Genomic DNA, 17,164 nt, shown 5'->3' with positions numbered 1-17,164 from the left:
TCTCAATAGATCTCCCGAGTTTGGCAGTTTCAGTGGCGAGTCCAACACCAGCCGCATCAGATCAGCATACCACAGTCTTCTTGGTCAATCCAGAGCACCACCAGTCCTCTGTGACTTTCAATTCACTGTATGACACAACCCAACAGAGGACATGGAGGAAACACATAGACTTGACTCCCCAGCCAGGGCTGAATCAGGGCATCAATGCCCTCTGACTGATAATCCTCTCTCTGATGAAGAATTGCATCATCTTGGCATTTTGCCACATCGCCATCAGATCCATTACTGCGACACCCCACCAACGGACTATACAGTCATAAGCCTCCGGACCCAGGGCCCACTTCCCTGGCCCCCGAGTCTGACAACTGAGAAAGTCGGACTGTACATTCTGTGACCCGGCCACATGAGCTGAGGAAAGATCCAAGCGATAACAACTCACCCAACTCATGAGAAGCGCCATTTCCTTCGCCAGCTGGAGACTTCTTGTGCTGCCTTGACGATTGATGTACATCACTGCCCTACCATTGTCGGGAAGAACTTGCACTGCTCTGACCACAATCAGACAGTAAAAAGCCTGAAGGGCCAACTGTATTGCCCTGGTCTCCAACAGATTTATGGGATAAGATTTTCCTCCTGGGACCAGAGGCCCTGTGACAACTGTCCCAGACAATGGGTCCCCTCAGCCCAAAAAGCTGGCATCTGTTGTTACCACCATCCATTGAGGAAGAGCCAAAGGAACACCTCTGGAGAGACTGGGAGTTAGCAGCCAACAACTGAGACTCACGAGCATCTCTGTTTGAGCGGTAACCAGTCCTCCAAAGAATCCAACTGAGGAGACCACCAGGAGAGAAGAGACCACTGCAGGGGACACTACCACTATAGTCACCACCATGGAGCTGAGCAGCTGAAGGTAATCCTTGGCTCGGGGAACAGGACGGTGAAGAAGCTAGTGAATCTTATCCTGCAATTTGTGAATCCAGGTAAGAGGAAGAAAAAGGCGGCCTAGGAGGGTGTTGAATGAGACCTCAAGGTAGTCCAGAGTCTGAGTCGGGTCCAAGAAACAAGATTCACTACCCAACCGAGAGTTTCCAGAAACTAAGTGACTCTGGCAGTTACTTGGCAGCTTTTATGAAATGACTTTGCTCTGATCAACCAATCATTTAGATAGGTCTGCACAAGGATGCCCTCTCTGCACAGAGCTGCTGTGACCACCACCATCACCTTGGTAAAGGTCCAAGGAGCCATCGCTAGACCAAAAGGAATGGCACAGAATTGATAATGGTGGCCCAATACTGCAAAATGAAGGAATCTCTGGTGCTGTTGGAGGACTGGAATGTGAAGATAAGCCTCGGACAAGTCTAACGCAATCAGAAATTCCCCAAAATGAACCGCAACAATGACAGATCGAACAGTTTCCATCTGAAAAGAAGAGACATTTAAAAACCGAATCACACTTTTAAGATCAAAAATGGGCCAAAATGGTTCGTCTTTCTTTGGAACTACAAAATAGATGGAACAACCACTCGTGCCTATCTCTTCTCGAGGAACTGAACAAACCGTCCAAAGCCTCGCAAGGGTATATTTGACTGCCCCCCGTCTTTACGCACAAACGACAGGGAGACTCCAGAAAAGCATCCAGGAGGGGACGAGCAAGGAGTACCCATCGCGAATAATATCGAGGACTGACTGGTCCAAGGTTATCTGGGCCCATCTTCAATAAATGTCTCAGAGGATGATACCAGACACCTTCATTATGAAAGTTAACCCTGGGCCTGAGACACCTGACCACTCCGTCTGCATCCATGATGGGCTCCATGAAAGGACTGAGAATGCTAGAAAAAATTAGTTCTTTGAGTACCTGCAAACCTTCCAGCCCGAAAATGCCTAAAATCATGCAAACAGCCTCTACTGGCCAGGAAGCCACAGCCCACCGTTCGAGAAAGATCCTCCAGAAGCTGAGATACCTTGGCCTCCCCAAACTCTTGACTAACGTATTGAGCACCTCCCCAAACAACAAGGAGCCTCTAAACATAAATTTACTGAAACTAGACTTGGAACCTGCATCCACAGACCAACCACGAAGCCAGAGAGAATGCCGGGTCGCTTCATTAAGAGCTATAGACTTAGCAGAAGCTGTAAGCAAATCGTGCAGCCTATCCGCCAAAAAAGCAGACCCAATCTCATTTCGAGAGACTTTCATATCAATCAAAGACAAGTCATCTGAAGATCTGTCAAAGACATGCTCCGACCAGTGAAAACATGCTCTGACAACCAATCTTCCACAAATGGCAGCCTGAACCGCCAAGGCAGAAACATCAAATGAGTGCTTCAACAGAGACTCCATCCTACGATCCAGTGGGTCTTTCAATGTGGTACTTCCATCGAAAGGTATCATAGTCTTTTTGGTGATCGCCAATACCACATCAATGACAGGAGGCATCAACAAATTCTTATCCTGGTCTGGAAGAGGGTAAAGGCGAATCATGGATCTGGCTAAGCGAAAAGGAGCATCTAGAATCTCCCATTGTGCCAGAACTCTCTCTCTCTCTCTCTGATGTCTTGATGCATGAGAAAAGTCTTTCCTGACATATGGATCCCTTTCACCAAAGGGTCCACTGTCCACTGAACCATAGTCACTGACTCTTCTTCAAAATTAAGAGTGGAGACCAAAGTGATGAACTCCTGCAAGTCCTCCTTGTGCAAGGCATGAACCAAGGAATCTTCTCCTGGCAGGAATCTCCCTGAGGGGAGAAAGGCTCTCTTAATCCCTCAAGGTCCCTACCCTCCCATGACCCTTCCTCATCATCCAAAAAGTGGTCTGAGAAAAAGCAATCTCCAGGAGCTTCATCCTCCACCCCCCCCCCCATCCCAAAGAACCCTAGGGCATGCTTGGATAAGGACAGTGGCCCCCAGGGTGACATCTGAATGGGGAGCGGACTGCTTTAAAATAAATGTTTTGTATATCACCAAAACAAACTCTGGTGGAAAGCCCCAATCAGGATTTCCCCCAGTATCACCTGAGAAGCCGCTGAAGGAAGGGAAGATTGAGGCATGAGCTGTGGAGGCCGCTCCACTGCAGTACACTGAGAATCCATAATGGTGACGGTTCCCACTGGCCTGCTGGAACTGTGGCTCCACTGATACTAACAGAGCATGCCGAATCAGTCTGATCTGGGGCCCCTTCAGGAACCAAAACTGTGCAATACTTGCAAACACCAATGGCAGTTACACTGCATCGCTGACAAACAGCACATCTTTTCAACTTTATCACTCATGACCGACCATCAGTAGGTCAAAGCGCACCCAGCCTGAGCTGATTGACAACAGCTTCAAGCTGATAAAACACCGAACTTGCACAGAAAGGCAGCGAAAACTGTTTTTTTTTTTTATAGAGAGAGTAATGGAGAAGGGAAGGGAAATGGGACTTGATATACCGCCTTTCTGAGGTTTTTGCAACTACATTCAAAGCGGTTTACATATACTCAGGTACTTATTTTGTACCCGGGCAATGGAGGGTTAAGTGACTTGTCCAGAGTCACAAGGAGCTGCAGTGGGAATCAAACTCAGTTCCCCAGGATCAAAGTCCACTGCACTAACCACTAGGCTACTCCTCCACTCCACTAAAGAAAGAAAGAATAAACAAGAAGAAATAAAAAAGAGAAAATACTGAGCCTGAAGGGCTCACCACATCTAACACCTGCTGGAGATGAGAATACTGATTCAAACTGAGGCTGGGCAAGGATATTATAGGCTCATGCAAGAATCAAAATTCTAAGTCTCCATCTGATGGTAGTCACACACAACCCATCAATCATTTCTGGACCGGTCCGGAGGGATGCTAAGGGAGCGGAACTTTTGGTTTCAATGCTAAACAATATGAGTGAATAAAATAAACACAGCCCACTACCCTGACCATCTGTACAATAAAGCACAGTAGTGGTTGCATTAGGCTGTAGGGATGCTCTGCAGTAGTGGGGAACAGGAAGGTTTGTGAAGATGGATAGTGTAAAGTACAGGCAGATCCTGGAGGAATACCTGTTCCAGTATGCCAAAGACCTGGGACTGGGGAGAAGATTTACATTTTAGCAGGACAATGATCTTAAATACAAAGCAAGAGCAACAACAGAGTGGCTTGGTGAGAAGAAAATTAATGTCCTTGACCGGCATCAATAGAAAATCTGTGGCAATACTTTTGGCCAACTTGAAAGGGTTTGAGCTATTCTGTCAAGAAGAATGAGCAAGAACTGCAGCAAAGATGGCTGCTACTTAGCCTAAATGACTAATGGCTGCTATTGCTGCAAAAGAGGCTTCTAGCACGTATTAAGCCAAGAGTATATGTATATGTTGTTGTGTACCATCAGTGAAACAAATTCCTACCATAAATATTTTGAATTGTATTTTTTGAGACAGAATGTCTGAAATGTGCAAGGGTGTGAAAACTTTTACGAGGCACTGCACTTATACCTAGTAACCTGTGATTACATTACTTAAAATGAGCAACAATTCCATCTTTACTTTATTTATTTATTTGTAACATTTATAACCCACATTTTCCTACTCATTAGAAGGTTCAATGCGGCTTACATAGTAAATCATGTTAACAAAGTGATATAAAATGGATGCAGCTATAATATTGTAAGTAAAGAGGTAATCATTTATGTGTGGATAGGTAAGATGGGCATAAAGGAGGAAGGAAGAGTTAGGGGAATGATAGGAGGGGGAGTATAGGGACTAACGTAGTTCAATATGTGAAAAATGTTAGGGAGGGATAGGAAGGGGATGTATTAGATTGTGTAGGGAGGGGTAGGGAGAGGGATATTATAGAGGAAAAAATGGGGAGCATATTCCAGATTCTGTATTATATTCTGGTCCAGTAGTAAAAAGGTCTTGTAAATTTAAGTTAGGTTATTTGTGTAGGCTTGCTTCAAGAGGTAAGTTTTTAGTAGTTTTTGGAAAGGTAGAAGGTCATTGACTAATTGAATAGATCTTGGTAAGGCATTCCAAAGTTGACCTCCTATGACTCCCCCCCCCCCCCCCCCCCTCGGCAAAAGGGAAACTTTTGGTGAGAATGGAGTTATTTTTAGGTAATATAGGGTGGGTGGGGTTGGGGTTATTGAGTCCACTACTAAATCACCAGGGCTAATGTTTTGGGTGATGTGGGGAGATGTCTCCTTCCTGTTAATGCATGAGCCAATTCCAACTCACACATTGATAGGAAGGAAGAGTTATCTTGATGCAGCAAAGGGTTGCATATTAGTGCTGTTCGATGCGGTCAAAACGTTTTTGATTCGATTCATTTCAATTCAGTTTTTTAAGGCTATCATTAATAAATAGAAAATAAGGGAAAATTAGGTTCTTACCTTGATAATTTTCTTTCCTTTAGTCATAGCAGATGCAGACATTACAGATGGGTTGTGTCCATCAACCAGCAGAGGGAGATAGAGAGCACACTTTTTTCAGTGCCTCATACCAGCTTGCTCCACTGCCTCTCTTCAGTATTTGAAGCTTCCAAAGCAGTATGGCAAACCGCAATGGGAATAACATAAGCTTTCCTCACAGCGAACGATGGCCCTACAACAAAGGGCATTAACTCAGAATGGAGGGAATGAAACATTCTCCCGGAGGGCATAAACTCATCCTCCACTGAGACATAACTGGAGGGAATAAACTCATCCTCCCGGAGGGAATAAACTCATCCTCCAAAACATGAAACTGGAGGGAATTAAGTCATCCTCCTTTAATTGAACAAGAATCCTGAAGACTGTTTTCCGACTTTCTCCCAAGGACGGAATCTCCAGGAAACACGAACAGAACCTGAAATAGATTTACAGCAGATAGCATCAGACAGGGAGGGATCATGGCTGCATCTGCTATGACTAAAGGAAAGAAAATTATCACGGTAAGAACCTAATTTTCCCTTCCTTGTCATCAAGCAGATGCAGCCATTACAGATGGGATGTATCAAAGCAATCCCTAGATAGGGTGGGAACAAGCCACACCACGCACCAGCACTTGCACTCCAAAATGTGCGTCCCTCCTGGCAGCCACATCCAGCCTGTATTGTCGGGCAAAAGAGAGCCTAGAAGCCCATGCTGCTGCACTACACATCTCTTGAAGAGAGAGTACTTCAGTTTCAGCCCAAGAAGAGGAAATTCCTCTAGTGGAATGACCTTTAAAGGCATCAGGCGAAGACCGGCCGGCAAGCAAATAAGCTGAAAAGATAGATTCTTTAAGCCAGCAGGTAATAGTGGCTTTAGACGCTGGAGACCCTCTGTGAGTACCTGATAACAAAACAAACAGATGATCAGAGGTCCTGAAAGAGATAGTAACTCGCAGATACTGCAGCAGAGTCCTGCACACGTCCAACAGGTGCAATTGCCCAAAAGATTCTGGAAACTCCTCCTCGACAAAGGAGGGCAAGAAAATAGGTTGGTTTAGGTGAAACGCTGAAACCACCTTAGGCAAGAAGGAAGGCACGGTCCGAACCGTGACCCCGGACTCTGAAAACTGCAGAAAAGGGTCTCTACAGGACAGTGCCTGGAGCTCTGACACCCGTCTCGCCGAAGTAATGGCCACTAACAAGACGGCCTTCAGTGTCAAATCTTTCTCTGAAGCACGCCGAAGTGGTTCAAAGGGAGCACCCTGAAGGGCCTTCAGCACTAGCCCCAGGTTCCAAGCTGGACAAGATGCATGCACAGGAGGAGGGAGCCGAAGCACCCCTCTAAGAAACCATGCCACATCCGGATGAGCAGCTAAAGACACGCCTTCAACCTTGCCAAGCAGGGAGGCCAATGCTGCCACTTGCACCCGCAGGGAATTAAAGGCCAAGCCTTTTTGTACACCATCCTGCAAAAAGTCCAGAATCGGCGAGACAGGAGCCCGCAGGAGTGTGATCTCTCTGGAAGCACACCAGACTTCAAACTGGCGCCAAATCCTGGCATAAGCCACGGAAGTGGAACGCTTGCGGGCTTGCAGGAGAGTGGTAATTACTTTATTAGAATAGCCTCTGCCTCTCAATTGCGCCCTCTCAATCGCCAGGCCAAATAGACCAAATCGGCCAGCGACCTCCATGGTCACCGGACCCTGTGACAACAGGTTGGGAACCAGAGGTAACTGAAGGGGATCCGCTACAAGTATCTGTCGGAGGTCCACATACCAAGGCCTCCTGGGCCAATCCGGGCGACGAGAACCACTTCTCCTGGATGCAGCTGAATCCGCAGGAGCACTCGCCCTATCAAAGGCCACGGAGGGAACACATACAGTAGGCCCGGAGGCCAGGGTTGAGCCAAGGCATCAAACCCCGCCGCGCGAGGATCTCTCCGTCTGCTGAAGAAGCACGGGACTTTGGCATTGGAGCTTGTCGCCATTAGATCCATCACGGGCTTGCCCCACTTGGCACATATCTGCAGGAACACTTCGTCTGCAAGTTCCCACTCCACTGGATCGATCTGATGCCTGCTTAGATAATCGGCTTGCATGTTGCTCTGACCTGCAATGTGAGCTGCCAACAGAAACTGTAGATGCAGCTCGGCCCACTGGCAAATTTGTTCGGACTGCGCGGCTAGAGCTCTGCACTGAGTGCCGCCTTGTCGATTTATGTAGGCCACTGCTGTCGTGTTGTCCGACATCACTCTGACAGCCAATCCTTCCAGGGTCACTTGAAAGGCCAGAAGCGCCTGAAACACCGCTTTCAACTCTAGGCGGTTGATGGACCACTCTGACTCCTCGGGTGTCCATAGACCCTGGGCATGCTTTCCCTTGCAATGTGCGCCCCAGCCTTTCAGACTGGCATCTGTCACCACTAGGCACCAATCGGGGAGCGCCAGCGGCATTCCTCGCCGCAGCATGCTGTCTGAGAGCCACCACTCCATGCTGAGTCGGGCCGCAGGGAGCCAAGAGAGTCTGCATTGGTAATCCTGAGATACTGGAGACCATCTTTGGAGTAGAGCATACTGTAAAGGTCTCAGGTGGGCTCTCGCCCAGGGCACCAGTTCCATGGTGGCCGTCATCGATCCAAGCAGCTGGACAATGTCCCAAGCTCGCGGGCGGGGCATCCTCAGGAGCAGACGGACCTGATTCTGAAGCTTGCACCGCCTTTGCTCGGATAGGTACACATACCCCGAGGCTGTGTCGAACCTGGCCCCCAAATATTCTAGGGACTGCGAGGGGGTCAGGTGACTTTTGGCCAAATTGACGACCCAGCCCAGAGATTGAAGCACTGAGGCCACTCTGGCTGTTACATGCTGACTCTCTGCAGCAGAGTTTGCTCGAATGAGCCATTCGTCCAGGTACGGGTGAACCCGAATACCCTCTCGCCTTAGAAAGGCAGCTACTACCACCATAACCTTCGAAAAGGTGCGGGGAGCTGTGGCGAGGCCGAAAGGCAAGGCCCGGAACTGGAAATGCTTTCCCATCACCGCAAACCTCAGAAACTTCTGGTGCGGGGGCCAAATTGGAATGTGCAAGTAAGCTTCTTTCAGGTCCAGAGACGTGTGAAACTCTCCTGGCTGTACCGCCGCAATGACGGAGCGCAGGGTTTCCATGTGAAAATGCCGCACTCTCAGGGACTTGTTTAATTCTTTTAAGTCCAGAATAGGGCGAAAAGACCCTCCTTTTCGCAGCACCACAAAGTATATGGAGTAGCGGCCGCAGCCGTGTTCGGCGGGAGGTACCGGGGACACGGCCCCTATCTGAATCAGACCTTGTAAAGTCTCCTCTACCGCCGCCCGTTTGGCGGCAGTACCGCATCGGGACTCCACAAACACGTCTCTTACAGGGGCGTCGAATTCTATTCTGTAACCGTCTCTGATCAGGTCCAAGACCCACTGATCTGAGGAAATGTTGGCCCACTCCTCGACAAAGAGGGAAAGACGTCCTCCGATGACAGGACTCGAGGAGAGGGCCGGCGCACCATCATTGAGAGGGTCGCCCCTGAACTCCAGGCCTTGAGCCAGTGGCTGTGGAACGTTTGTCCGAGCAAAAGGAGTTCCTCTGCTGAAAACGGGCACGAGAAGTGAACCCAGCAGAACACCCCGGGCGGTACCTTCGAGCTTCACGGAAGCGAGGTCTGTAAGAGGAGTGGACCGCCGCACCCTTAGAGGAAGGCCGAGGCCTATCTTCGGGCAAGCGCTGGGGTTTAGCCTCACCCAGGCCCTTCACAATTTTCTCCAACTCCTCACCAAACAGGAGAAGGCCTTGAAAGGGCAACTTCACCAACCTTTGCTTAGAGGTCATGTCCGCCGCCCAATGCCGTAGCCAACGAAGACGGCGAGCCGCCACTGCTACTGCCATGTGTTTAGCCAAAGCTCTGACAATATCATAAAGGGCGTCAGCAAGAAGGGACAAGAGCGACTCCATCCGCGGAGCCACATCTGAAAAGGGCTCCGCTCCATCACCGGGCTGTTCCACTGCCTGTTGCAACCAAGCCAGGCAGGCTCTAGCAGCATAACAACTGGATGCAGATGCCCGAATAGTGAGACCTGCAATTTCAAATGACCGTTTAAGTGCTGATTCCAGTCTACGGTCTTGAATATCCTTCAGGGCAACACCTCCTTCAACAGGGAGGGTAGTTCTCTTTTGTCACACCTGTGACTAGGGCATCCACTTTAGGCATAGCAAAGTGAGCCATATGCTCCTCACTCAGAGGGTATAAATTGCCCCATAGCCCTGGAAACTTTCAAAGGTCCCTCGGGGTCAGCCCATTGAGCCGAAATAAGCTCTTGGATGGAGTCATGGAAAGGAAAGGCTCGAGCAGGCTTTTTGGTACTAGCCATCCTAGGATTCACAGAGGAGGCTGTGCCACTGGCAGGGTCCTCAATAGAGAGAGCCTGCAGGGCATCAGAAATAAGCGCTGGCAGCTCATCATGGTGGAAAATCCTCACCGCGGAGGGATCGTCCAGATCCTGAGTCACTTCTGCACCAGACTCTGGCTCCTCAGACCATGAAGGCCTGCCAGAGTCCTCCGAATCCTCGCAGCCCGACCACTGGGGGGGGGGGGGGGGGGGGGGGGGGAATGGAGGTGCAGCACTCTCTGAAGGGGAATGAGCCCTTCTGCGCTTCATATTCTGCCAATTATCAGGGAATAACGCCTCAGAGGGCATACCCAGGAGAGCTCTTTTAAGCATTAATAAGACAAAATCAGGGGAGAAAAACTCACCCTGGGCACCCGGATCTCTGCCGGGGCTAGTAGCTCCCATATCAGCCTCACTCCGAGGCCTCCCCCCGGGCTCAGGATTCTCCGTCTCAGCGGAGGTCGCGCCATGTAGTAAATTCAAAATGGTGCCCGCTGCCAGCTCAGAGCGCGAAGAATCGTCGCTCGCCATGCTCGGGCCGGCTCTAACGTCTGTACAGCACGATTTACAGAGCCCCGCTGCTGATCTGCGCTTGCCACACTTGGAACAGCGCTTTACTGTCTCCGCAGCCATCGCCGAAAATGGCTGTAAAATTCAAAATCGCCCCGATCGTGGGCCCACCCCGGAGGAGTCAGAAAACACTCTTACCTCACTGGACCGAGTATCACAGCTCTGGTCCCACAGAAAAAGGCAAGGAAAAACCTCTGTTCCAGCGTCTAAGCGCCAAAGCAAGACGCGACTTTTTTTTTTTTTTTTAACGCTGTGAGGAAAACAGAGGTAAATAGAACTCCGGAGGCTCAGGTGAGTGGGAAAGGCAGGGAAAGGGCGTACCTATGTGCCTGCATCCACTGTTGGTAGGGAAGGACAGGGAAAGCTAAGCAATGTGTCCACATCCACAGAGGTATGGGTAAGGCAGGGAAAGGGCGAACCTATGTGCCTTTAAAGTGAAGCTGCTATAGCCTCCAACACCCCTGCTAACAACTGGCAAAAGCACAGGAGCAACCTCCAGGCAGATTTTAGATGGAGCTCGAAGAAGCTGCAGCCACTCTGCTAGGGGAGATAGAGAATACTGAAGAGAGGCAGTGGAGCAAGCTGGTATGAGGCACTGAAAAAAGTGTGCTCTCTATCTCCCTCTGCTGGTTGATGGACACAACCCATCTGTAATGGCTGCATCTGCTTGATGACAAGGAAAATTCATTTTCTACATTTGTTTTCTTGTCTTTTAATTTTTGTAATCATGATGGTCCAAGTCTCTGGTTTCAACTTCCTTCTGTCTTCTCCTTAAATCTTTTGCCAGGGTCTCCTGGTCCTTTTGGCATTTCTTCTCTGTGCATGTCGATCATTCAACTCCCCTCTGTGTCCCTGCCATATTCAGCATCTCCTCTCTCTGTATCTTTATTCTTGCCCTGTCCAGCAGCACCCCCCTCTGTGTTCCTATCCCCCTCCCCATGTCTAGCATCGCATCTCTATGTCTCTATCCCTCTGTTCCCCCCCTCTCCTCCTGTCCTTCCTCCCCCAGGACCAGCATCTCCCTTCCTTTCCTCTTGTCCTCACCTCCCCCTCCATCCATCTGATCTCCTTATCCCTCCCTTTCCATCCAGCCTCTGCCCTCCTTCCCCTTTATCTATCTGCTCTCCATCTCTCTTCCTTCTATCTGTTCTCCTTCTCACCCCTTCCATCCAGCCTCTGCCCTCCTCTCCCTCCTGCCATCCTGCATTTTCCCTCCTTCTTTCTCCTCCTTCCATCCATAGTCTGCTCTCCTCCTCTCTCCTTCAATCCAGCCTCTGCCCTCTCTCCCCTCCAACCAGCCTCTGTTTCCCCCCTCCCGCTCTAGATGAGCAACAGCAAAAGCAACTCAACTCACCACAGGGATAGACTCTCCTTTGGAGCGGTTACCAGTCCCACCTCCTGTTCCGGGGAAGAGCCTGCAGCCTGAACTAATACAGAGTCCAATACTGTGGTGAGTTTAACTTCCTTTGCCACCTCTGCTGCTGCTCTAGAGAAGCAACAGCAATGGCTTGGGTGACGGCGGGAGGGAGGTGGGGGAAAGTCTGATTTCTCCCAAAACAAATCTATTTGAATTGATTTGATCAAATTTAATTGGTGAATCAATTTGAATCGCAAATCGGACAGCACTACTGCATATTAGCACAGCGGAGTATGCTGTGTTTTCTGACAGCACACATTTTTTAATGTTGAGATAACCTGTATGCCATTAGTTGATTGCTTCGGCAGTAAAAAATATTTTAGCACATGCATTAGAATGCACTTGCTGAAGTTTCGCACAGCATTCTAACGCAACCCTTACTGCACTGAAGACTTTGAGAAGTTTGAGGTTTCAAAATCTATTTTTAAAATATAACAAAGAAGTAACTGTAATTAGCTGCTTATAACTTCAACTGGCCTTAAGACTAATTCAAAGATTACATTTGCATCACTGTTTATGATCATGATGTGCCACAAATGATTTGTCTTTAATCACACATCTTACACAAGCCACCTTATAGAGAAATCACTTGCCTGCTGCTCCTGAGAGGATGCTTGCATTGATGTGCATACAAGTCAAAGGGAAAAGAAGACACATCTTTTCAAACTCTGTTTCAACCCATGCTCAATTGAAAGGATATATAAGTTCTATTAATTGGGTTTTATTAATGGCTATGATGCAAATAAAGCCGGGCCATAAACTTTAGGAGCCTAATCATTACTAAGATATCCATATAATAATAAATCTATATCAGACCAAAAGGGAAAACAAGGGTAAGAAGTCATATCTGGAAATTAATATAACTATACATGGCACAGGGTAAAGAAAAGGTCAAAAAGGCACAGAAGGGTAATAATCCAAAACCCAGATCTCTAATGAGCTAAAGGTAAACAAAAAAATAATCCAACCCAAAACAACAACAAAAAAAGTTTCAACAAATGGAGATAATTCTTTATTCATAATTTCCATTCTCTTAAATATTGTTAAATTCCTAGAGAAATTCTGGCACATATGTTGGATTTAATTGCCTTCCCAAACTGAAGCTATACTACAAATAAAGTACAGTAAATATTTTCCTGCTCCAGAAAGCTTATATTTAAGTTTATACCTGAAGCAACGGCAGCTGAATTGGCTTTCCCAAGGTCACAAGTAGATATGAAATTTGAACTCCGTTTTCCCTAGTTCACAGCAGACTGTTGTAACCATTAAGCCAATTCTATCTGCCATTAACTCTGTATAACCTTATGTACAGCTAAAGCATTTGGACAACCTGACTTTCCTAGTCAACAAATTATTTACAAAACATTTAAGACTGCACAATTTTACAATAAACAGCTAATCTTCATTACATACTGTCATTTAACAAAATCTAAAAGAAGAATGGATAATCTCTGAAGGAAGTACAGATAGGCAACAAGGAACATTCTAAACATAACTGGCATAAGATGAAGCCTCAATGACTGGTGCTACTGCTCACAAGTTTCATGCTTGTGCTAATTTGACCTTTTTATGTCTTCTTACCATGAGGCCAATGCAGAAAGGTTTGCAGTAGAGCTTTGTGCAAAGAAGCTTGTACTGCTAAACTACTATGAAAATATACCACAGCAATGCAGTAAACAAATGATATGCAAATTTTAAGCACAGGCAAGTCATGTGGTAATGAAGAAGAGGGACTTGGGCACAGGTCTCACTTGGTAATGGTGCCCATGTTGTGAAGACAATACTGCATCCACCACATGTGCAGTTGTGGCAAACCAGCATATACAAATCTATACCTATAAATATATTTTCCCCTTAAAATAATACACACATGAGATTATGCCCTTCTTTTAGGTGCCTAAATCTGGTATCTGCATTGATAAGCATGTTTTCAGACCTGATATTTATGCATAGAAGTACAGGCGCAGGCGAAAAGGCACAGATGTGTGTGCCACTACTTTCTTCCATGTGCCTTGTTTAGAGTTGTAGATCAGTTGTTATGATTAAAAAAAAAACAAAAACTAAACAATTCCTATCATCCCAACCAACCCTTCTACTCAGCCATATACCTAGAGATAAATTTCCCACATTCTGCTTGCAGTGACATCACTGTTTCTCTCTCTGCATTACTGCACAATACTTAAATGCCTTGCGGCCATACATTCCATGTGAGTTAACACTTGTGCTCAATCCCAAGTGCATCAGCCCCCAAGTGTCCAATGCATCCGTATATACTTTTCTGGTAATTACAGTTAAGCAACTTTTGCATTTGTACCAATGGTATTCTCTTTACAGATACAAGAATATCAATTTCATGTGGTTTTAATTATAGCTTAGCTATGAGTGGACCAGGAGTACTTTTAATTAAATTGGGCAGTCTAAAAGCCTAAAAAGCTTTTAAATTTTATTGTACGAGAATGAAGATTATAGCATGATCAGCAGCAATGTAGAATGCTTACTATATATATGATATTAGCATCTATCCCAAACATCTGAATTTACCAAACATAAACCTCTCTCCCAGCTCTCTTCCTGAACATTCCTGCTCACCTATTGATATTTAAATTTTCCACAGAAATTCCTTAAAGTATGCAGCCTGAATGCTGTTCAGCCATTACCAATCCAAGCATGAAATAAGTAATTATGACATATGCTCTCCCCTAGGATACTTTTTTTTTTTTAAAGATGGCTGAATGAATTTTGACCATCAATGAAACATGAGTCAATGGACAACAGCTAGGGTTGAAGGCTTGACAACTGGAACTATTGCTCACAAGTTTCCAACTCAACCATCTGTGTATCCAGCATAGGTCTTGTAACAACTTCTATCATATCAACAGAATATAGACTGTGGATTCACTGTGTTTTCTATTTAATGTGAAAAAAATGGGGGAAAGGTCTCATTTATCACCAGGTAACATTCTATCCCCATTATGAGGAGATTAGTTGAAAAACCTTTTTGGTGATGAATATAATTATTGACCAAAGACCTCCTTCCGTGTGATATAACTCAAAAATAAAGTGACTCAAAAAAATATGTTTGATATTTTATGTTTATGTTTGATATTTTAAACTAGATCAAAATCACTGTGAAATAATTTGCTGGATAACAAATGATAAACATATGTTCAGCAGGACTACACTTATCTTTGGCTCTGTGGGTCCCAACGGACATCCGTTTCGCTGCTGCTTTTTCAAGGGAAACAAGCCTGAATGGTCAGCAATCTTGAATAGGCGGGAGTGAAGCCATTGTTTATGTTGGAGTTATTTCACACAGGAGGAGTGGGGGTTTTGGTCAATGATTATATTCATCACCAAACAGATTTTTCAACTAATCTCCTCATAATCGGGATAGAGTGTTACCTGGTGATAAAAGAGACCTTTTCCCCATTTTTTTTTTTTTTTTACAATAAATAGAGAACACAGTGAATCCACAGTCTATATTCTGTTGACATTATTTTTTTGGAGTTGACGGAGACTGTGCTGATAGAAACTTTAATAACTGTTTGCTTGTAGGCTAACAACTTCTATCATGCCATCATTTATGTTCTGCAATAAAATGCAAAGGATATTCTGAAATCTTATTAACAATGCACAACAGAAGGAAGTGAAAAAAAAACAGAGGTGGTACACAATGATATAAAAGCTATCAATGATCCTAGAAATAAAAAAATAAATAAATCAGGAAACAGATTATATATTTCTTATTATATAATTACTGTTCTTCAGAATATCTGGATTTGCAAGAACATAAAAATACCAGCGTGATTTTATATGAAAGATTTCTTGGTTTACCTTGGCTGCTTTCACTCTGATTTTCAGCTTTTCTCTTTCTTCCTCTTGATGATTCCGATTGTTTCTTTTCAGGAGTCTATAAACAAAATAAATCAATCAATGTGTCATATAAAATGATAGGCTCAACTGGCATCTGTTTTTTAAAAAAGATTATTTTATTGAGTTTAATATCCATCCATCAACGTACAACACAATACAAATACACATCCACTATAAGATCAACTTAGGTGGTGTCGATTAAAGTCACAGTCACAATTAAGGGCCCATATGTTCATCTATACATTATATCCTTTCAATATCCTTGGGATACCATCAATTTTAGGCATGTCTCTACTTGTTCCCAAAGCTGACAAGTACTCAAACATCCCATTGTCCTCTGCTACTTTCAGTACATATTTGTTCGTCAAACTGTGTGCTACTAGAAGTTTTTCTTTTCCCAGTTAGCAAGCTATTTGTAAAACCTGTAATATCGATGTATGCAGTAACTTCTTATGAGCCTTAATTAGCTCCTTTTAAGATCACCATCTCTAAGGATAAGTCTAGATTGAACTGCAGTATGTCTTGTATACATTGCCATATCTCATTCCAAAAGACCTGTATGGAAGGATACTAAATATCATATGTGATAGGGTGCCTAATGCCTTGCAGCAATGCCAACAGATATTTGAATCAAATAAACCAGCCCTCCACACCCTCCATGGTGACCAAATTGCTCAACACAAGAAAGAACAGACTGGATAAGGCTAGTAGACTGAGTGGGTCTTTTGATGGTGCCCCAAAACATCTTCCTTGAGACACCACCCTCTTCAATATAAGCAATTTTTTTCCTCATACTTCACACAGACCAGAGCTGAATTGAAAGTACATGGTCCTCAGTCTTTTAGTACAAGGAAGAGCACCCCATAGTTTCAGTTCCACCTCCATTTGAAGTGTATTGTAATCTAAAGGGCTTCATGTTATATGACAGTTGCGACTATATAAATAGTTGAGATTGAGAAATCCCAAATCTTACAGCTAATTCAGGGAAGGACAGTAGCCTGTTATTATCCACCAACTGCTTCAATGTCCAAATTCCTCGCCTCTTGCATACTGGCAAAGTTAATGTTTTATTGCTAATCCTGGGGTTATACCAAATAGGGGTTTCAACTGTTTTCCATCACGAATCTTCTGACCCTCTATCAAGCTCAGATAGCACCAGTTCAAACAGCAGTCATGGCTCTATCTTATCCAAGGTCTCTACCAACATAACATTAGGAAGGCATCTGATATGCACTATTGCTAACAGCATCAGCAGTATACACACAAATTATATATGTAAACAACTGTAAACTACCTACAACACATCAAAGGATGAGGACAAAGTAACAGGAGGTAGAGATTGCACAGCATAACAATCATTTCCTTACAACAGACAAGTGTAAACTGGAGGCAGTGGGAATACATGAGGCATGAAAGATCTCTAGAGTGAAAACCCTAAAACTGGAAAGCAAAAAAATAACGTCCAAACCAAAAAAGTTTATTTGATACTATTCAGTTCAGCAAGCATAAATAA

At 45.3% G+C, this 17,164-nt stretch overlaps 1 protein-coding gene across 2 annotated transcripts in view; it reads right to left on the bottom strand.

Moving 5' to 3' along the window:
• Positions 1 to 17,164, bottom strand: part of TLK1 (tousled like kinase 1) — a 342,919-nt gene that overhangs the window by 194,990 nt on the left and 130,765 nt on the right. For both annotated transcript variants that reach the window (XM_030209141.1, XM_030209140.1), the window contains exon 4: positions 15,613 to 15,688. In XM_030209141.1, the coding sequence (XP_030065001.1) occupies positions 15,613 to 15,688 (76 nt within the window). The remainder of the gene's footprint in view (positions 1 to 15,612; positions 15,689 to 17,164) is intronic.

This window comes from Microcaecilia unicolor, chromosome 7 (genome assembly GCF_901765095.1).
Source record: "Microcaecilia unicolor chromosome 7, aMicUni1.1, whole genome shotgun sequence".
In the NCBI taxonomy this organism is placed as follows: domain Eukaryota; kingdom Metazoa; phylum Chordata; class Amphibia; order Gymnophiona; family Siphonopidae; genus Microcaecilia; species Microcaecilia unicolor.
The sequence above is the reverse complement of the archived record's forward strand: the minus strand, read 5'-3'. Positions and strand labels throughout refer to the sequence as shown.